Raw genomic sequence first — 23,353 nt, 5'->3', positions numbered from 1 at the left:
GTTAATTTTATATACCTTTGCCTGTATAATTATTTTTGATGTAAATGTTATTTTGATATTTTGATAGACCAGGCAAGAAGACTTGACATGAAAGAATGTGCCACAGCCTTGGATGTTTCCTACCAAAGCTCTTTGCTTTGTTCTCAGGAGCTCTTCCTTAAGAGCTCTGCATTTTTTTTTTTTTTTTTTTTGTAATTGTGAGGAGTGGAACAGACAAAATCCTTAAATAAAACTAATATTCAGAATTGTCCCTTTGTTGGCATCCAGAAGACATTTACACCCCTGGGCAATATGCCGTATTTCTATTGCACTAGTAGTGAGATGCTCTTTTTCTGTAGTGGGAAAAGGGCAATTGGGAAAGTAGAGGTGGTAAATAAGAGCCAGCGCGAGCTGCTTCACAAGCAGATCAATCTTAACAAAGATACATTCATATGAGAATTCGTGATCTGAAAAATGATTCCCTTAAAACTATCCGTGCCCATGTACCTCTTGGAAGAGATTCTTCCACACATCCCAGTTGGAAGACCACTGATCCACACCAAGAAAATGGAAAATATTACATCTAGGAAACTGGGGATTATTACAGAGTAATGTGAAGGGCAAGTGGCAGGCCTAGAGAGCAATCACTCCAGAGTGCAGTTAGAGGACGGAGGACTTCAGGACCGATGTCTCCAAGAAAAAAATGAAACTGATAGATTACCTGATATATTTGATGGTACTGAACAAGATTTTACATCTTTGTTGAAGTTTAGGGGTTTCATTCTTCACCTTTACTTATTGATGATCTTGGTAAAGCTTAGTGGTTGGCCAGCTGAGAAAAAAAATGTGGTATAAGAGAGGGGCTATGTATAAGATGGCAAGGCATTTCATTAGAAATAGATATACCCAGAGGGTAGAAAGTGCTAGTATTAAAAATGGGTAGCAGTACATCGAAGACAAATATTTCCTGTTTTGCCAACAGAGGATGTGACAATCACGCTACAATTGCTGTGGCATGTGTAGCCTTGGGAGGGAGGAGTGGCTTACTTAGTTCATTAAGGGGCGATCATGAACTCTGATGAACTCTGCTATAACGGTGCCATAAGGTAGAGTCTACAATCCATGTGTTCCCTACGTTTTTGATATGGGTTTATTTTTTTCAAAGGGTGGATCCTGAGCTACCTGCATCAAAATCACCTGGTTTGCCTGTTAAAAATACAAAATCCTGGCTCTATCCCATATACATAGAATTGGGCGAGGGGGGGCAGAAGAAATCCTGGAATCTGCATTTTAAACAAGCACTTCAGAGGACTTCCATACACTTTTGAGTTTGAAAGCCATTGCTTTGAGTCCTTAAATGTAGGTGCTTATTAATTGTTACTCAAAGTTGGATCCTTTTCCTACTCTATGGAGCAGCGCTGGCAGGCTCCAACTCCAATTCTGCATTAGGCAAACATACTGGGGAATATGTGAGGCTCAGGGTTCTCCCAGTGCTAGATCTCCCGAAACCCTTCCTCTTCTACCACAGTAATTTAACTCAGTTTTGGGACTATGGAGAAATGAATTTTTTAACTTCCTACTCCTCCTTCCCCCAGAGTATCCTCCTTTGAATTTTAACAGATGTTAAATCAATGCAGACATCCTGTTAGACTTCAAACTTCTTAAAATAGATGCTACCTGTGCTTCAAAAATTTCAATTAAACCAACATTTAGATACCCATATAAGGCCCTACCTAGGTTGGGTGCTAAAGCATACCCTGTTGAAATGAAGACTCAGAAGCTCTGATTATGGCAGTGGTTAGGAGCTCTTCACCTCAGTCCGATGGCCCAGCACATCAGTTCTATGCAGTCCACTTCCAGAATGGAGAAAAACAGCAGTGTCACGGCACCTGGATTATATCATAGATGTCCCAAGTTCAGGGGCTTTTGAGAACCTGAGTAAAGCTGATATGGATCAACCCCTTTGGGAGTAGCTCTCTCTCTAGAGCACTAAGGTAGAGAGACCAACCCAAATCCTTAGTTGGATTCCAACTAAGCTGCCTGGGGGACAGATGAGTGGCTACAGATCTTCATGTCTGGTTGCCTCCACAGTGAGTAAGAACGTTGGTTAGACATCTGAATCACAACAGGGGGAAAAAAAAGTTCTCTTATAGGTAGCAATTTGTTCCATCAAGAAAGTAAGAAAATTAAAGCTTTAATTAACACTTTTTAGGAAGTATTTGGTATTTAAACTTATTATTACCTAAAAGCAATTTTTATGAGCAGGTTTCAGGAAGTCTTAGCAAAACTTATGCTTCAAAAGATTCTTTTTGAAGAACTCTGGCTAATAACATTCACTTTGGCCAACAACCTTATTTTGCTGCTACTAATGCTGCAACAAACTTACCTTAGATGATTAAAATCATTTTTTCTTAGAAAACTGTAATTCAGGAGTCAAGCCTGACAGCAAGAACAAATGAAGTTGAGTATTGTTAATTTTTCAAGATTGACCCTGAAGCCATCAGTGATAGGTTATTTTCATCTTATTTTTTAATAAGGGAGAAAATAGAGAAATTGGAATAGATCTCCTTTCTAATTAAGGGTTATTGATTTATTTTTTAAAAGAGGAATACAAAGAGCTTCAGTTGGTTTAGGTCTTCTGCATATGCATTTGGTTTCTACTTCTTAACTGCACAGCCACTGTCACAAAATACTTGTGCCAAATTCCACATACAGATCCTGATTTGCATAGCTCTCCTTTATGTCAAAAAAGAAATCAGGGCTAACTCTTGTGGGGGAGGATGTGAAGAAAGACTGGAGAAAATTCTAGCTGATGAAAAGTGCTTTAAAATCCCTTGCCAAATTCCTAAGACAGACTTTCTAAAAGCACTCTCTAACATCATCATTTTAATATCCTCTTTCAGCACACCTTGATTTCCAAAGTATGGAATAGAAAGAGATTTTAGTGGTTTTTTCCCCTAGTTTTAAAATGAGAAGCTGAAACTGTGTACTTATTATTATTATACTTTAATATGGAGCAAAATCAGGAGTGCAGAGACCTCTTAGAGAGAAGAATACATGTGAAAAGGAGTTGTTGAATAAGGCAGCAAATTACAGTTTTCGTAAAACAGGTTTATATATTAACAAAGACTGGGGCAAAGGCAATTACACGAGCAAAAAAGATGGGTAAAAAAAGTAGTGATGAACAATTATGCATATACACACCCCCCCCAATTTTGGATTATGAAATCCAAGAATCCTAGTCCATAATTCATGTAAATGTGTTGCTGTGGAAGTTATTTTTACTTCTCTCCATAAATACATTGTTGACACAAAGAATAATATTCTTAGTTTACGGATTATAGTTAAGGGACATTTTAGGAGTTGATCTTTCCTTCAAAAATAAAAATAAAAACTGAAGAGGCTGTAAATCTCTCTTACTGCCCTTGTGCAGGTCTTAGATTTCACCCTACCTATTTCCAAACAGAAAACAGTAAGAGGGTGCAGACAGCTGTAACCTAAAGAGTGAAGGATTTAGTGAGCTGTCAATTTATCGCATAATTCTTCTTTTCTGGTACTGCTGTTCTCTATGTATTATTAATCTATTTATATTTAACTCCAGCTATTAGTCCGCCTCTTCCAGCCACTGAGCCATTTGCAAAGGAGAGGAGAGAGAGACAACGGTTGCTATTATTACGCATCCTTTTGTGTGATGAAGGTGGAGGCAGTTAAATAACACCATTTTGCTTCTTTGAAAATGACAGAGAGTGTTTGGGGTGGACAACTCAGGGCCGGTTAACATAACCTTTCCCCTCAGAAGGTAGAACAATAGAGATACATTTTTGAAGGAGATACATTTTTGAAGTACTTAATTAAGCCTTCAGCAAGGAATGTGGGAAAATTACAGACCCATAAAAACCCTCCAGTTCTGGGCAAGAGTAAATTTTCTCTGCAGCATTCTGTTGCTGCTCATTTACTGCATCATTTTGACATCTCGTATTTCCACAAGGCTTTTATATAATCTATAAACAGGGACAGAAAGGTGAGGAACAGAGAGAATGGGGACAAAGTTTGGACTTCCCACGCTGTTACTTCCTTTCAGTTTTCCATTAAAGGGTGAGGCTGAAGGGTGGCATTTTAAGATGATTTCGTTAAAAGCCTGAGACATTAATAACTGACACAGCAAGAAGAAAGCTGTGAAAAACTGCCACTGCTTGCTTACTCTTCAAAGGATGAGTGTAATTCAGTCATAATGTAAGCTCTTTAATGTTCCTCCCCCAAACCTTTTTCGATCAGGAAAGCCTGGAATCTGTAGGCAAGAAAGATAATTATATTAGGACTCAAGCAGGCAGAGTTCAAATGCTAATAGCCTTTAAAATGTTCTCCTTATTTTCTGTTTCTGTATGTTGGGCTGTTGTTCTTTAAAGAACTATCTTTCTGCGGTTTTACTCCGAAAACCACAGCAGATTAAATAATAAAAATAAATTCTACCAGAATGAAAAACATTTGCCAAGCAATTGGTGATAGTGCCATCTAAATCAGACAGGATGGCGGTGAATCTCATAATATTCACCTATTGGACTTTTATATGAATTATTTGCATTGTGATAGACTCTGGATATATGCCTTTGGAGTCTCAAGCAATTCTATTATTTTATAATGTAACCTTATCTCTGGATTCTTTTTGTTTCTTAGACTCTTATTTTCCCTTGATCTGATTTTTTCTTTTGTATTTAACAGGACAGAAGAAAGTCAGTTGCTTGGGCCTACAAAGGACTCCCCCTGACCCCAAGTTTTAAAAAAAATTTCAAAAGCAAATTTGGAAATAAATTTCAAATAAGTCAAACCTCTCTCCAATTTCAAGAAATCATTTTATCAAGAAAAGATAGATACAGACCTGATTACCATCTCTTAAAAAGTATCTCTTCTCTATGACCTGTGAAAAACAAAAAGATTTTAAGGGCTTAGCACATATACCTTGAAAAGGTAGTAACTGCAATGGCCACTAATGGCACTAAAAGGTATATACCCAAATTAAGAGTCTTTTCAACAGCACAGACATCTAATACAATGAGTTAAATCTGGTGCTAATGAGATCAGGATTGTGGAAGTATTTTTATAAAAGCCTGCCTCTTGTTCCAAAAAGCATTAATGATAGGTCAAAAAATACATGAACAACAAAAAAGACTAAATAACCAGAGAGTGACATGACATCCCATGCAATTCCTAGTGTATGGCTGCAAATTTGACTCAAAGTTCCCTAGCAGTCGGCCCCAAAAGGTACCAAACAGAATCCATAAGATAAAAGCAAAGCACTTTTGCTACTACAATAGCATACCTATTCCTTAAAGAGGAGTCTGTCTATATAATGTAGTAAACTACCACATTCCTCTAGTAAACACAGTTGTAAATTCTGTCAGTCCTTAATGGAGACAGATGACAACATCAAAAGCAGTCAATTAACTTCTTTTCCGACTTAATCTGCACCCTTAATTCAGCAGTTTCGGAACTGTCTGTATTTGGTCAGTAGGAGAAATAAGGTAAAGCAGTGGATGTATCTGTACAAATCCATCACCACTACTGAAAAGAAGCCTTCAAAATATGTGCCCTAACATAATGAGTTTAAGAGCACCATATTTTAACAGGATGAGAAACATTTTTTTGAATTTTATTTAATTTATTTTTTATACAGCAGGTTTTTATTAGCTATCTATTTTATACATATTAGTGTATACATGTCAATCAAAATTTCCCAATTCATCCCCCCCAACCCTCCCCCCACCCCCCGCCACTTTCCCCCCTTGGTGTCCATACATTTGTTCTCTACATTCACATGATGAAAAACATTTTTTAAAAAAAAGAACTCTGTTTAACACTTGAGAAACTGCAATGGTGACAGAGGCAGTATTATTTTCTTTACACAGAGCTTTACATGTGATTAAGAAAAGTTCAGCAGATTAGAATACAGATTATCTGGAGATTAACTCTAAGACATTAGAATCTAGAATTATGAGGCTAGGAACTTCCTCAGAATAAAGCAGAGCATCTTCTTCCAGGCCTGCAGCAGCTTGCTCTCATTGGCCTGACAGCCATATCATCTGGATTCATTTTATCTTCGAGACTATGGATGGGTTACTTTTAGTCACAAGAGACTCAGGGTAAGGTTGCACTCACTGGCCTCAAAAGTAGAAAAGCTGGTTCATGATTAGTACCCATCTAAAATACCTGACACCACAAAAACTATGACAGGACTGATTTTCCTTCCTCTCTCCAGGGTAGGACAGGAAAATTCTATTACTCTGGAGTGGTTAGGAATTACTATTAGCGAAGGGAGTGTGGAAGAGGATTAGATTCCCTCTTGGAAAAGAAATCTTTAATTAATTAATTAATTAATTTAATTTTTGAGTCTTTGTTGCTGCACGCGGGCTTTCTCTAGTTGCAGCGAGCGGGGTCTAGTCTTCGTTGCACTGCATGGACTTCTCATTGCAGTGGCTTCTCTTGTTGTAGAGCATGGGCTCTAGGCACATGAGCTTCAGTAGCTGCAGCACGTGGGCTCAGTAGTTGTGGCTCATGGGCTTAGTTGTTCTGCAGCCTGTGGGATCTTCCCAGACCAGGGCTCAAACTCGTGTCCCCTACATTGGCAGGTGGATTCTTAACCACTGCGCCACCAGCGAAGTCCCTTGGAAAAGAAATCTTTACACTAAATTCTGGAAGATATGATGTAAAGTCATATCTTAGCTGCCAAGTCCCTTGCTTTCAGGCAACCACCTCAGTCTGGAGGTCTGGCCCACCTCTTTTTTTTTTTTTTAAATTAATTAATTATTTTTTGGCCGCATTGGGCCTTCGTTGCTGCACGCAGGCTTTCTCTAGTTGCGGCAAGCGGGGGTTACTCTTTGTTGCAGTGCGTGGTCTTCTCATTGCGGTGGCTTCTCTTGTTGTGGAGCACAGGCTCTAGGCGTGCTGCCTACAATAGCTGTGGCGCGTGGGCTCAGGAGTTGTGGCTCGTGGGCAGTAGAGTGCAGGCTCAGTAGTTGTGGTGCACGGGCTTAGTTGCTCCGTGGCATGTGGGATCCTCCAGGAACAGGGAACCCATGTCCCCTGCCTTGGCAGGTGGATTCTTAACCACTGCACCACCAGGGAAGTCCTGGCCAACCTCTTAATCCACCTGACTTTGTTTGTGATTTAGGAAACCAAGAGAGAAGTTGCTTTTCAATTTTGCTCATAATTCCCTGCCCTCAACTTGCGATGTCCTTCTCTTATCAAACCATTTTTTTAAAAAATTATTTATTTATTTATTTGGCTGCATCGGCTCTTAGTTGCCAGCACGCGGGATCTTCGCTGTGGCATGTGGGATCTAGTTCCCTGACCAGGGATCGAACCTGGGCCCCCTGCATTGGGAGTGCAGAGTCTTAACCACTGGACCACCAGGGAAGTCTCCTCTTATCAAAACTTGCTCTCTTCTTAAAACCAACCAAGTTCCCTCTAATTTTTTTTTTTAAGTAGTCTTGCCTGACAACTTGGGTCACACTGATCTATAACCCATTGTTTCTCTAGGATATAACTTATTACATTTTATTTATTTATTTATTTATTGCGGTACGCGGGCCTCTCACTGTTGTGGCCTCTCCCGTTGCGGAGTACAGGCTCCGGATGCGCAGGCTCAGCGGCCATGGCTCACGGGCCTAGCCACTTCGCGACATGTGGGATCTTCCCAGACTGGAGCACAAACCCGTGTCCCCTGCATCGGCAGGCGGACTCTCAACCACTGCGCCACCAGGGGAGCCCACATTTTACTTTTTTAATTTTAAAATTAATAAATTATTTAAAATTTAAACAATATATTGTGGGATCTTTCCATGTCAGACACAGATCTATATGATGCTGCTCCTAGGGGACATAGATAGTGGCCACGGATCTAAACAAATGGAAGTTCTTACGTTTTAAGTTTGAAAACAATGTGGAGAGAAAATTTGGTGCCTTGCGGTGCTTCCAACCATTTTTTCATGTCATGACACATTTAGAAAATGCTAATATTTATACATTAGCAAACGTACAAATGGAGTAAATGGAAGAGCCAGGCCAGGGGCTCTGGCTGCTCTGAGAACTGAGGGGATCACTATGTCAGTGCACCTGTACCCTTTTGGCCACACACCAGTTGGGAAGTTCTGCAATAAAGCAAAAATTTCCCAGTGGCCTAATATTAAACAGGGACGGAGTGTGGGCCTCATCTTATGCTGACCTATTGGACAAAAAAGCCAAATATTAGATTTCTAAATAGTTAAAAGAAAAATGATTCATAAAGAAGAGCTATGAGGAGGGAAATTTTTTTCTTGGGAGACTACTTGTAAAAGGAAATATAAGACAGAAATTAATCTTTTTTCAATAATAATACAGAAATACATCCTATTTTACTTTACTACACAATGTCAACATTGGGTAAACAATTTAACTTGGTCAATATTGTATGCAATGCAGCTGTATGGCCTTGTGAAGGAAAGACAAACAGTGCTCTAATTTACCAGTATGTTGAAAATGCTGCATTTTCATTCCAGTTCTGGACAATAAGATGATGCTGGTAAGAGTGAATAACTGGAATGCAAAGGTTTCTGATAGGGAAAATTAGGGAATCAAGAAGATGACCTAGCCTTAAAAGTAACAGTAACATTTATATGGAGAATATTAGTAGCTGGGAGAGCAAAAATAACTCAGGGCTTTAAGCAGAATGTCCTCAGTTTAGTGCCTTTTGTGGGGACTTGGGGGTGGTGAATAAGCACAAAAATGCTAGAAAATATGGAAACATAAATTGTTTTAAGGAGGGAATTAGGTATCTTAAAAAACCCCATTTGAATCCAGTAGCTTTCATCCTTTGCTTAGAGAACACTGGTGATAGAATAAACACGTCAGCAGGCATTGAGCAATTACACCAACAGATAAGAGATCAAAACAAATAGTATTCAGGCTGTGAAGTTTAGCATGAAGGAATAAAAGGACAAAGCATTCTACAAAGAATTTAAACTCTCATAATATATAAATTAAGTTTAAAAATAACTTAATTGAAGCCATTACCTTATCAAAAAACCTACTGAGCTTGACAGCATTGGAAGAACCTGCAGCTAAGTACCGTGGATTTGTGCAATCCTAGAAGATAAAACATAAGATCCACAATTAAACGTTAGGAAACATAAGCTCTTTGTGAGTCATTACTGTTCCTCTTGCACATTTCTATAGTAAAATATTAGGCATAATACTCTCATAAAATATTCAAGTAATTTTCAAATTATGATGCACACAGCAAAGAGGAAAGTGCTAAAGGAAGGTGAGGCCACTTACTCTTTGTTATTTAGGCAATTTTAGAGGACACTGAACCACTGTATTCATCACCAAATAATTCATAAAGGAAGACAGGATTGTTAATGTCTTACTAACAACAAAACCAACATACTAATTAGGTGACCTGCCTACATTTACCTTCAAAAGCAGAAACAGAGCTATTAAAAACAAACTTTTTTTTTAAACATCTTTATTGGAGTATAATTGCTTTACAATGGTGTGTTAGTTTCTGCTATATAACAAAGTGAATCAGCTGTATGTATACACATATCCCCATATCCCCTCCCTCATGCACCTCCCTCCCACCCTCCCTGTCCCACCCCTCTAGGTGGTCACAAAGCACCTAGCTGATCTCCCTGTGCTATGCAGCTGCTTCCCACTAGCCATCTATTTTACATTTGGTAGTGTATACATGTCAATGCTACTACTCTCTCACTTCGTCCCAGCTTACCCTTCCCCCTCCCCGTGTCCTCAAGTCCATTCTCTACATCTGCTTCTTTATTCCTGTCCTGCCCCTAGGTTCATCAGAACTATTTTTAATTTTTTTTTTAGATTCCATATATATGTGTTAGCATACGGTATTTATTTTTCTCTTTCTGACTTACTTCACTCTGTATGACAGACTCTAGGTCCATCCACCTCACTACAAATAACTCAATTTCGTTTCTTTTTATGGCTAAGTAATATTCCATTGTATATATGTGCCACGTCTTCTTTATCCATTCGTCTGTCGATGGACACCTAGGTTGCTTCCATGTCCTGGCTATTTTAAATAGTCCTGCAATGAACATTGTAGTACATGTCTGTTTCTGAATTATGGTTTTCTCAGGGTATATGCCCAGTAGTGGGATTGCTGGGTCACATGGTAGTTCTGTTTTTAGTTTTTTAAGGAACCTCCATGCTGTTCTCCATAGTGGTTGTATCAATTTACATTCCCACCAACAGTGCAAGAGGGTTCCCTTTTCTCCACACCCTCTCCAGCATTTATTGTTTCTAGATTTTCTGATGATGGCCAGTCTCACCGTTGTGAGGTGATACCTCATTGTGGTCTTGATTTGCATTTCTCTAATGATTAGTGATGTTGAGCATCCTTTCACGTATTTGTTGGCAATCTGTATATCTTCTTTGGAGAAATGTCTATTTAGGTCTTCTGCCCATTTTTGGATTGGGTTGTTTGTTTTTCTGATATTGAGCTGCATGAGCTGCTTGTATATTTTGGAGATTAATCCTTTGTCAGTTGCTTCGTTTGCAAATATTTTCTCCCATTCTGAGGACAACACTTCATTTTTTAGTACTAGTTACTCACCAGTGCTCAACTAACTTAAGTACTATGAAGTTCTTAGGAATAGTAGGAAGCATGAAAATAAAGAGCAGGAGGAGCAAAAAACAAACAGAACGGTGGCCAGGGATTTCTCACTCACTGAATGCAAGGCACTACATCTCTTGGTAGGCCATAAAGATAATAATAAACAATAGATATATTTTTTGGTTAAAATAAACAATAGAAAAGTTTATTTTAAAATATCATTAAATATTATTATTATTATTATTTTAAATATTATTTTTAATAATAAATAATAAACAACAGATATTTACTATTAGGATACAAATAGGAAAAAATGGGGCTCTGAAGAGACAAAAGAATCTGAAACATTATAATGAAGTGACTAGTACATTGCAATGATTAGTAAAGACCTTAAAACGTTTACTATCCCTTTCCTGGAATTCCAATGTTGAATTGCCTTAGCTTGTCATCATTGACTTGCCAACTCAAGAGACCGAGTACTTTGATTTGTACCTCAAATGCCACCTAAGACCCAACCATGGGGATATCATATAGGCTCCTTTGCAAGGATAGTATCTATTTTTTCAGTTATAGATCATCTGTGTCCCTTGGGAAATCACTGAAGTTATTATTGTTGCATTTATTCTGATTGTAATCTCTAAGCCCACACGATTCCATTCCAGTGCATTTTGTAACAATCCCTATTTTACCAATATACAACATTCAAGGCTCGCATTTTAAATTCTGACCAGAAGCTATACATTTTCCAAAACCACAAAAGAGAGACTACAACTTTTCAAAGATCATAGAGTAAAAGAAAAATCAGAGGTCTTTGAAGCCAGCAGGCTCTGAATCTGAGTATCTATCCCAACATCTCTAGATTGTGTGACATTGGTTAGGCTACTAAACCTTTAAAGTTGAGCTTATTCATTTGTGAAATGGAGATAGCGATACTTAACCCATAGGATTTTTGTGAAAATTAAATGAGATAATGCATGTCTGACACATAGTAGGTACTGAAATATTAGTTTCCTTCTTTCTTCATCCCAAGAAAATGCCATCAGATTGAATTTTCAGACACAAAAGCACCTAACATAATAAAAGATAATTCTATGTATGGATTAAGCAGACTGAAATGTCATCGTGTAAACTGTTGTATTTGAAATCATGTTTGAACACATTTATACAGCAATTGAGGCATATAAAAGACAAACCTTAACTAGATCTGTATTAGATACGATTTACAAAACAGATATTGATCACATAATCATCAGATTGTCAAAAGACTTCAGAGATGACTCCAAATAGAGCTAAAGTACTAAATACAAAAATTAAATCAAACATCAAACAAACAGACAAAACCTCCCAAAAACTTATTTCTAAGCCTCCAGAATTTCAGGTTGACCAGGCTAGAGAAACCCTATGATTTTAGGAAGAGAGTTTTAGATCTGAAAGAACTATATGGTAGAGGGCAAAGCCTGAAAATTGATAGCTCTAAATGCTTGAGAAAGAAACATTAACTAGGGAAGATGCTTCAGAATGATCACTTTGAAGTAAACACATAACAGAGGAAAATTTGTGCTAGACACAAAAAAACCTAATAGGATTTAAAAAAATAAGTAATCTCCTCCCTGTTTATAATTTAAACAACTTGTCTTTTTTTTTTCCAGGCACAAGAAAGCTTTGATTCTATCTTTGATGTATACAGTTATGTTAATCCTTACTTTTTAATAATTTTAAGTAAATTCATACAGTAACCAAAGATGCTAGCACTAACAGTGTTAAATTAGTTTTTACTTGAGACTTTATATTTACGTGCTGAGTCTTTTTGACTGTTACCTCTTTTTGAAACTCTTATCCAATTTTCCTCCTCATCTTTTCTTCCCTGCATCCTCAAGACCCTCTTGTTTCTGCTGTGTTCTTGAAGGTGTACACTGATAAAAGGCCATAAGTATGTTGTATGTGAATTCTGTGAAGACCATGTTTGCCACTTGAGTACCTTTACATTTTGTTAACAATTAAAGATCGCCCTGACTTTGCAAGTAAAATAGGAAAAGCACATATCTAGATGATTGTCACAGAAGCCCACAGGCACTGGAAACAGATACATTCTAAAATACATTAAAAGTAAAATAGTATGTGTCTAGAATGTGTAAGCACTTAATAAATGCCAGCTACTTTTATTATTAAAAAAAAGTAATTGCTGGAACAAATTAAGCTATTCAGTGGTAAATTTCCCTTTGGAAACAATGTTCAAACAAAGTAACCTCAGTACTTCTTTGACAAGGATATTATATATTCTATGTAACAGGAATTCTCTGGAATATGATGGTCCAGTGTTGACTACCTGGGCATTTATGCTGAATATTCCATGGTGGCAGCTGAGAAAAATAAGGCATCTCCACTGCAAAGCAGAATGTAAAAAACAATGGAATGGCAGGCAGAAGCTGACTCAATTATGGGGGTACAGGTGGAGTTGAACCAAGCCGCGTTCACCAATGCTGATTCACAGAGAAAGGGCATCAGAATCAGCTGAGCTATTAGTTAAAATTACTGAGTCCGGGGCTTCCCTAGTGGCACAGTGGTTGAGAGTCTGCCTACCAATGCAGGGGACATGGGTTCGTGCCCCAGTCCGGGAAGATCCCACATGCTGCGGAGTGGCTGGGCCCGTGAGCCATGGCCGCTGAGCCTGTGCGTCCGGAGCCTGTGCTCCACAACGGGAGAGGCCACAACAGCGAGAGGCCCGCGTACCGCAAAAAAAAAAAAAAATACTGAGTCCTTCTGTCAAACCTTATGAATAAAAAGCACCAGCTGTGGGGCACTTATTCAAAAATTTTCACAAATACTATAATATTGAATACACAGTCAGGTTTGAGTAATTGGTGATCTAGATGATTTCTAACAATTCTTTCAGCTCTGAGATTCTAAATGTTAGGTGAAGGATAATTAAGTGGAAAACAGGCTTAGTTGTAGAGCATGGGCTCTGGAGTCAGAGTGCCTGGTTTGACCGTGTAACCTTGGCCTAATTGCCCCTCTTTGCTTCTAGTCTTCGTTTTTAAAATGGAGGTATTTATAGTACCTACCTTATAGGATTGATGTGAAGACGATGCATGTGAGATAATGTACATAAAGTACTAGAACAGTGCTTGGCACTAATAAGTCCTTAATGAATGTTAGCCATTAGTGGTATTAAACTACCACCACCACGTCTGGAATGCCAGTGCGCAGATATGTTGCAGAAATCCTACTTGCGAACAATGACATATAAACCATGACTGAAGCTGCTGGCCAGGATCATTCTCTAGGCAACACTAACTAGCTTATATGAGAACTTTTCTAGCCTTCTTAATGTCCAGTTCTAATTGAGCTAAATATCTCAGGAAGGGACTCAATCTATTGTATAAACTAATGCTTATACATTACTAACTATACATTAGTTTATATAAACTAATGCTTATGAAGCACTCCTAGTTTACAGTTTGTAATTTTCTCATTTATATACTTGTTTACCCTTTAAGGTAAATTCTGTAGTTTAAGAAGCTAAGAGGCTTTTCTAAAGCAAGAATAAAACAAAGTTTGAACATTCCAACAGGTCAGCATATAAGGAGGCTTTGCCCATCTCATAATCTATGTTGGCTCCAATCTTCATTACTTTTTGGACTAGAACCCAAATGCCTGATTTCAAATATAAAGCTTCCTCTGTGAGCATATAGAACTTTCAAAGTCTTTGGTTTTGCCTTTACCTGATAATAATACAAACATGCATTAGTAAAAAATACACACCAAATTAATCTCTTCTGCATTGAAATCCTCAGCCAGGAAAGCAGTCCTAGTTAAAACTTCATGGCGCTTGGTTTCATGAATCTGATCCAGTTTAGTCCCTATTACCAACAGTGGGATTTGGTTATCAGCAAACTGTTCCCGGTCATAATCCCTGTGATAAATAATAATGAAGAGGTGAATAGAATTTACCTTTCTGATGTAGATGTGTAATATTTAAATGCAACTACTCACACTATTTTACAGATACTTCACTGACTCTTGCTCACCCATTACCTATAAACTTACTTTTCTCCCACCTACTTGTTCATTTTTTCAATCAATCCTCGCCATCTTTCAAGTTCCAACTATTAATTCAACTACTCAAAATTTGTCCCATGGGTCTTTATAGACTACTTGAATAAACTGAGTGCCCACCAGGTATATGAAAGTAGGTTGACTTGACTTCTCCCAAAGCTCTGTCTTCTAAGGCTAACAGCTCAGGAATTATTCTGGGTAGATGCTGAGAGTGGATTCAAACCTCTGTGGAGAGAAAACCCAGTACCCTAGCATGGCAGTCACGCCTTTTGCCAGAGGGGAAAATGTCAAGCTTCTGGGTACCTCCTGGGGTATGCATAAGCTTTACACCTACCATACTCATTTCTGTCTATGAATAGTAAAGAAAAATAGATCATTTTAGGAAAATCAGAAATAGGACTGCTGAAGGCCAGCATAAATCAACCATAGGTGATGCTACAGCCTGGGGAAAGATGGATTCAACAAATGGAAAGGGAAAGAAACAACTGAAATGCAAAATGAATAGTAAAAGGAAAGAATTAAGTACCAAATAGTTGTTTGTCCTGACACGAGAGCTGTGGGAGACACAGAACAGGTAGTAAGAATCACTTAGGGTTAGTGGCCTTGGGTCACTGTCTTTCTATTACTGAAAGGAACATAGAGCCCAATGTTGTTCAATTAATATAAATTCTACTCACATATGAGAAATGAAACAGATTTGGAGTTTTGACATATTATAAGCTCAGTTTATAACAGTCAGCAAAATCTGGTTGCGACACCTTATGAGAGTAAATCAATATTGCATAACCCAATCAATACAAACCAGGTGAGCATAATTTTTTTCCTTCCTTTGACATCACTCTTCTTTCTCTTTGAATAATCTAAATTGTGTTTGTGTGTGCGCCTGCGCACAAGAACTTACCAAATCTTTTTGCCCTTCACAATAACCTTGCAGAGCCTCAGTTACTGTTCAGACTTGGAACAAAATTGTTTTGAATTATGTTACCTCCCATTTCATAAAAATACTATAATCTTAATTACTGCATCAAAGCCAACAATAGTTTGAGTTCAAGGCCTTTGATTCTTCTTACTAACATCAATGTTGACTTAGGAGACATGGTCCAAAACTGAAATTTGCTTTATTAGAGAATAAAGTTTTGAAAGTACCCTCCTTTAGGACTTTTTTCCCCTTATACTCTAACTCTGGCTTACATACAACTTTTTGTATATATTTTATCAAACATCATCTTTGATACACATATTTGTCACTTGCAGTCTTTCATAATCTCTTGCACATTAACATATATATTTATTGTATATACGTAACATAACATATATGTTGCACATAATATATGTATATTTACAATCTGTTCTCTTATTTCTCTTTTTAACTTTCCTTTTTCTCACTTTCTTTCATTAAATCTTATATCCAATTTGAAATTTGATCTCAAAATCCTTTTTTTCTTTTTAAATCATTAGGTAAAAAGCAAATGGGGAATTTTATCATGAATGGATAAGTCTGATAACACCTTAACATCACAAAGAGACAGATAACCAGGTATTGTATTATATGCTCTGTACCACTTAGGCAAAAACAAAAAACCTTGCATCTTTCAGGACACTATATTTAACTACCATTATGAAGAAGATTAGGATTCAGAGAAACAAATAATGTTGGAACAATTGGACATTCATATACAAAAATCGACCTCAACCAAACCCTCACACATTATAACTAACTCAAAACAGATCATAGATCTAAAAGTAAACCAAAACCTGTAAAACTTCTAGAAGAAACACAGGAGAAAACCTGCATGATCTGGGATTAGGCAAAGAGTTGTTATACATGATTCTAAAAACATAATACATAAAAGAGAAATTAGACTTCATCAAAATGAAAAACTATTGCTTTGTGAAAGATACTGTTAAGAGAATGAAAAGACAATCTACAGAGTGGGAGAAAATATTTGCAAATCAAACATTTTACAGAATGTTATTTTGGAGGGTACATTCCTGGGATTGCTATAGCATTTCAAACCAACTGTGAAGTAATCTGGGCTTACCCATTTGTTACCAAGACTCCAGTTGGCACCAAATCCCTGTTGAGAGCTTCCAATGACCAACGATACAAGTTTTGGGATGACTTCTTATTTGTTAAGTCATGGACTAAAATAATACCTAAAATAACCAAAGAAAATAATGTCAATATTGTAACAACTCCTCTTCATTTCACAATTGGCAAAACATTAGGTTGCTTACCGAATGCATTTTGGTACGACTAACAAACTCAGACACAATTATTTTTAAATTTCCTCTGTAAATTCTTGCAAATAATTATTTAAAAATAATTATCTAAAAGCTTTTCTTTGTCAGTTATATAACTTTTAAAAACTTCTACAAGGGCTGACAGATGTCATTAAACTTTTAGAATGTCTTCTTTTTTTCTTCATTCAACACTTAATGAGTGCCTATTCTGCCTGGTCCTAATTACAGAACTACTTCATCAATAAAAAGAATCAAAACTACTTCAAGTATATAGGAAATTATATTCATTCAAAAAGGTTATTTTTTTCCGCACTATGCATCTGTCATAGACATCATACATACACATATTACTTACACTCATTAAAATATTTAATAATAAAAATTTATTAAAATGGTATTGATTTAATTTGATACAATTCCTATTCTTTAGCTGACAAGATGTTTTCTTGTAGATCACCTGAACCTAATCAACTCAAAAGTCTAATCATTTAGTTCTTTGGATTAATGGCTAGCTATGTAAGCTTGCTCTACCTGTAAGAGATCTAGTTAACAAAGCAAAAGAAATATGCCACTAGAAGGAGGTAGGAAAAGATAGTCAAGAAGTATGAATAGTAGAAAACAGATGGACTTTTAAGAGATTGAAAAGTAGCAAAATGTAATAAGGTTTAGAAATACAATTAAACAGAATCAGTTAAGATCCTGGACAGAAAGGTAAAGCAGGTTATTACAATATGATATTGACAAAAAAGGAGAAGCTTTAATGCCTAGTGAAATTTAGGGTACCATCTTGTGATCAAGAGACAATAGGTTTTTAAACCCCCAACCCTTGCCTATATTACCCAGATTCTACTGTGAAGAGAGAATGTGAAACTGATGATTCTTCCATCTTCAAGATGTAAGATATGTAAATTTGAAAAAGAAGGGCATAAGAGTTAGAATTATTTGGCTCCTCTAGTTTTTACAGACATTGTGTAACTAAGGTGCTTGTGCAAATTATAGTTGACTAGTTCCAGTTAGCTCAGATAAATCTGTATCTCTCCTGGGATCTGGAAAAAATAGAGATCTGACACTTGCCCCCGTGTCCAACTGCATTCACTCTACTTTCCTCAATGAGGGGCTCTATTAGGCATTAAGGAAACATGAACAAGGATAGATTTTAAAAAAGGAATAAAGAGCTACCGTTAAAGAATATAGCTAACATTTATTCAGTATTTATGTGGTAAATATTGTGCTTTACGTCTGGCATCTAATTTGATTTTCAGAACAGTCCTATGAGGTAAGAATTATTATCTTCATTTTACACATGTGGAAACTGAGGCTCAGAGAGGTTGAGTAACTTACCCTAGATCACATGGTAAGTGGGGTAGCAGAATTTGAAATCAAGTATTCTGACAGTAAAAGATTAGAGGAAGACAGAATAAAGTCACTTCAGGGCAAAGGGAGTGGAAGACACTTTCTCCTCTCCTTATTTCCTAGGTATAAATACCACAAAACTATGGGTGGGTTTGGTTGGGAGAGTGAAAAGATTACAAAGGCCTAAATGAGCTATTAGATGCACAGGGAGGAGTTTATTTTTTGAGGATCTCTATTTAAGGCTTTTGAGCTTTTAAGGGCATTGAGCACCTTTTTCCTTATTTTCCTTCTTTCATTTGGGCTGAGAGTTCCTGCTTTGTAGATTACGAGCTAGAAGGGATGGGACACAGTGAGGCCCAAAGGAAAGAAGTCAGGGTGATAGCTGATCAGAATATGTTCTAAATCTTTAAAAATAGAGAGGTAGAGACACTTTACAGGTTTCCTTTGGGGATTACCAGCCTCATTCATCACAGTGGGAAGAGGTATTGTATTGAGGGAAGGAAGTTATTGCTAAGAATAGACTGTATTTGAATGGAGTGATCCTTATGCTCTGTTTCTTAGAAAACTAAGGATGGTAGATGGAGTAAAGAACCTTGAACGCTTCTACCAAGAGAAATGTTCCAGAGGTAGGCTCGAAGAACACAGAAACTGATTTTCTTTCTTTTTCATTGAAGTATAGTTGATTTACAATATTGTGTTAGTTTCAGGTGTACAGCAAAGTGCTTCAGAGATATATATATATATATATATTCAGATTCTTTTCCATTATAGGTTATTACAATATATTGAATATAGTTCCCTGTGCTATACAGTAGGACCTTATTGTTTATCTATCTTATATATAGTAGTTTGTATCTGCTAATCCCAAACTCCTAATTTATCCCTCCCTCCCTTTCCCCTTTGGTAACCATAATTTTGTTTTCTCTGTCTGTGAGTCCCTATTAAGATTGCTCTTAATAGGGAGTTGTTTTTTTTTTTTTTTTAAGAAACAGGAATATCTCTCAGTCTTACTTGTAAAACTAACATAGGATATATGAAATTACTTCAATAATATTTAAGGAAGACACAAATCACTAATGGAGAGTAGGTATAGAAAAGATAACCAAATAAATATGGATTTAGATGGATTTCTTCAGTACTTACTAAGCTTACAACTCAGAATTCCATAAAGTTTCTAGGATCTGAATGGTCTTTATTATTTATTTATAATTTTTATCCTAACTCTTTGTCAAAAAGATCTAAACAGGAAAAGTGTTATTTATCCAAACTTTTCTTTGCCAAATCGGATTGATATCAACTTTGACAAGTCATTTGACTGATATAATCCAAGTTTATCACTTGATCCTAGATCTAAACCAGGCTTCATTTCTTTCTCTCCTGCTCTTTAGCAAGTCACCTAATACTATACCAGTCTTATCTTACTGTTTTTTTATTTATATACATTCTATTAATATATGCCATTATCATGTACTTTATCATGTATCATTATGATGTCATATATTAATGTCACCATCTTAAACTGTGTTTTGTTTCATTTATGAATATTTTGTTTCTTCAATTAGATTGTGACACTTTCAGATAGAATTCCGAGCTAAATGCAACATAGGTCTGAACTAACATGACTCATCCTGTATTCTACAGTACGCATCCAATGACAAGAGCCTTCTCTACTTTTTTGAAGTATCTACAACACCTTATGATATGGGATAAGATATTGAAAGAGGAATATAAGTAAGGAAGATGGTACTGAATAATTACAATGCTTACTTAATATAGAATGAGATCTAAGCATAGTATAAATGCAGGCCAATTAATAGCTAAGCATCTACCAGAAAGGAAGGGGTAAGATACTAAATCTTTTGGTACATCAATCAAAGAGAAGTTGAAATTATATTTCACAGTAAAAAAAAAAAAGGTAAAAAATGAATTAAAGAGAAGATAAAAAAATTCTATAGGTAAATCACAGGTGTCAGTAGTTTAGTTCCTGGACACAGAGTAGGCACTCTATGAACTGCAATTATGTCCTATTACACACATCTACCTGGAAGTCTGCTCCAGGTGTTTGTATATCTATAACTGGATGAAATTTCTGCACCCCTAAAAACATCCTTAGGCAGCTTTTATAATTACACAGGACTCTAAGGAGCAGATGAAAAAAAATCTCAGTATCTCTGGGACATCTGGCTCAGACCATGGGACTCCTAATGGTATATACTCAGTTGACTGAAGAAACAGCACTCCCAGGGGACAGTGTTTTGGAAGGTTCCATGTTTTATGTCGAGTACCCAAACTATCTCTCAATATTTAGTTTATGACAATAATATAAATAGAAACACTTAGACAAAGCAAATATCTAATGTTCCGAAATACATAGTTAGAATCTAAAAAACATGAACTGGAATGTGATATGCAGATTTAAATTAAGAGTTGGGGGTATCTTAGATCTTTCTTAAATTAAGATGAGTCCAGCATTCCTCATCAGATGATCTGAGACCATTAATATATGGTAAAAATAAAAAATGTTTTACCATTTACAGAGTTGTAGAATACTGCTCTTGTGCTTTTCACACTGCTGGCACTGCCCACAGAGCCTCCAACATCCCAAAATTCTATATAGTAGGTCTTCTCTTCTGGGGTTCCTTCTTTGTAGTCATGAACCTAACAAATCAATCCATCAAAATAATTATTATAGCCACTAAGAAAACTCATAAACACCCTCATTCCAGTTTAAAGCACTGAACATTCCATATCAGCAGCTTACCCTCTGACTCTCTAATCACCACCTCCTATCTTTACAGCTTCCTCTCTCTAACACTCCAACTCTAATAATAATCTTTGACCCCAAAGGTCCCTATAGTTCATGGATCCTAACACCTTCCAAAGTCCCCCCTTCCACTTCCAAACCTTCACTTCCTTCCTAACTAAGCATAAATTCTGCTATTCGTCATTTTAATCTCTCCTTTACTCTTCCCTCACATAGTATTCATTAGACAAAACTCCAGCCCTGATTATATCCACCTTTTCCTGTATTCCATGTCTGCAACCCAGCTAGCGAGTGTAATGTTCAGAAAAATATACATTCAAGCTAACTGGATTCATTTTAAATTCAAGTCTACCTTTGGAGCTCTCTGTCAATCAGTTCCATAGTCTATTTCCTCTTTTCCTCCCCTAGGTAACTATTTCACACTTACTCCTATTTTTCAAACTTCCAATCTCTCTTCCTTGTCCTCAGGCACAGCTAATAATCTTGCTTCCAGAGACAGAAGCAATCAGAAGAGAACTCTACAACCTGCTCTTCGCTTATCTATCCACTCCCTGTATCTGTACCCATATAATCTGCTTTCCTTGCAGCTATTATAGATAAACTGTCTGTGTCTCTAAGGTCAAATCCCCTTCTTATGCATAAAATCCCATCCCTTCTTTCTTATCAAAGAGGTAGCTCTATCAATTCTCCCTTTCATCATCAAATTATCCCTCTCTGTTGGATTAATTCCCACCAGCGAACAACCATGCCATAATTTTTCCCATCTTAAAATAACCTTCTCTTGGGCTTCCCTAGTGGCACAGTGGTTGAGAGTCCGCCTGCCGATGCAGGGGACACAGGTTCGTGCCCCGGTCCGGGAAGATCCCACATGCCGCGGAGCGGCTGGGCCCGTGAGCCATGGCCGCTGAGCCTGTGCGTCCGGAGCCTGTGCTCCGCAACGGGAGAGGCCACAACAGTGAGAGGCCAGCGTACCGCAAAAAAAAAAAAAAAAAAAAATAACCTTCTCTTGACCTCATGTCTTCCTCTAGCTGCCAAACCACTTCTCTATGCCTTTTTACGGCAAAAGCCCTCCAAAGAGTTGTCTCTTCTCAACTGTCTCTGATTCTTTTCCTTATATTCTCTTTTGAACTCATTCCTGTCACACCTTTTGTCCCAGTCACCCCACTGAAATATTCCTTATCAAGGCCATTAATGGCTTCCACATTGCTAAATCCAACAATCAATGAATAGTTTCCATCTTACTCTATCATCTGATAAAACTAATCACTCCTCTTTCAATACTTTCTTCATTTAACTTACAGGAATATCATACTGTTCCGCTTTTCTTCCCACCTCACTGGCTAAGCCTTTTCAGTCTCCATTTGGGTTGTCCTCATCTCTCTACCCTCTTAATTGTTAGAGTGTTCCAAGGTTTAGTTCTTGGATATCTCGCAACACTTGCTCTTTTGACAATTTCATCTACTCTTATGATTTAAAATGTCATAAATACGTTGATGAATTCCAAATTTATATACATCCTGGAGCAGTCTCTTGAACCTCAGACTACCATATCACCTAACTACAATTTGGATGTCTAACAGGCACCTCAAATTTAACATATTTAAAAATAATAACCCAATCTTCCTCCCAAACCCATTCTTCTCCCAGTTTTCTCTGATCCAGTAAAAGGCAATTCTAGCCTTCTAGTTAGTTGAAGGGCCAAAAACTTAAGCGTTAACTTAACTCTTAACTTAAAACTTAACTCCTCTCATACTGCATATCTGATTTGTCAGCAAATTCTGTTGCTTTTGCCTTAAAAAAATATCCAAAACCTGTTCATTTCAAACCATCTCAACTATTACCACCCTCAAAGCCTCTATCTATCTCTTTGCCTGAATTAATGTAATCATCCCCTAACTGATTTCCCCACTAGAGCCTCACCGACTCACTTTCCCACCACCCTCCATTTGTTCTCCAAATAGTAGCTAGAGTGATCATTTTAAAATGAAAGTTAGATCATATCCCCCTTCAATTCAAAACTCTCCAATGACTTTCTTACTCAGAGTAAACTCCAAAATCTCTCTCTTTCTCATGGTCTAGACTCTATAAGAATTTACTGCTTATATTTCAGAAACGAAATCTGATATATGGCAACCTTACCTATTAGAATATAGACAAGAGCCAGATTATAATACGGTGGTTCAGGGGTGTACATCAGAATCTTTCAAGGTTTTTTTTTTAGAAATATACATGCCAACAAAAGCAAAAAATAAACAAGTGGGACTACATCAAATAAAACAGCTTCTACACAGCAAAGGAAACGAGCAACAAAGTGAAAAGGCATCCTATGGAATGGGATAAAA

At 37.1% G+C, this 23,353-nt stretch overlaps 1 protein-coding gene and 1 non-coding gene across 6 annotated transcripts in view; both read right to left on the bottom strand.

The window, feature by feature from the left end:
- RABL3 (RAB, member of RAS oncogene family like 3) overlaps positions 1-23,353 on the bottom strand; it is a 68,325-nt gene that overhangs the window by 26,611 nt on the left and 18,361 nt on the right. For 2 of the 5 annotated variants that reach the window (XR_009540756.1, XR_009540755.1), the window contains exons 3-10: positions 20,776-20,905; positions 16,693-16,807; positions 14,357-14,507; positions 9,025-9,096; positions 4,856-4,894; positions 4,181-4,267; positions 1,736-1,832; positions 701-811 (exon numbers count right to left, since the gene is read on the bottom strand). Coding sequence is in view for 2 of the 5 variants with exons in the window: in XM_060150515.1 (XP_060006498.1) it covers positions 4,202-4,267; positions 4,856-4,894; positions 9,025-9,096; positions 14,357-14,507; positions 16,693-16,807; positions 20,776-20,905 (573 nt within the window). In the remaining 3 variants the exon portion in view is untranslated. Of the gene's footprint in view, positions 1-700; positions 812-1,735; positions 1,869-2,399; positions 2,419-2,969; positions 4,268-4,855; positions 4,895-9,024; positions 9,097-14,356; positions 14,508-16,692; positions 16,808-20,775; positions 20,906-23,353 lie in introns of those variants that run through there. The other 3 variants (XR_009540754.1, XM_060150515.1, XM_060150514.1) reach the window with 3 other exon arrangements.
- Positions 7,317-7,389, bottom strand: TRNAG-CCC (transfer RNA glycine (anticodon CCC)). The gene has a single exon. It is a non-coding gene; the product is annotated as a tRNA-Gly (tRNA).

This window comes from Lagenorhynchus albirostris, chromosome 5 (assembly GCF_949774975.1).
Source record: "Lagenorhynchus albirostris chromosome 5, mLagAlb1.1, whole genome shotgun sequence".
NCBI classification, from domain to species: domain Eukaryota; kingdom Metazoa; phylum Chordata; class Mammalia; order Artiodactyla; family Delphinidae; genus Lagenorhynchus; species Lagenorhynchus albirostris.
The sequence above is the reverse complement of the archived record's forward strand: the minus strand, read 5'-3'. Positions and strand labels throughout refer to the sequence as shown.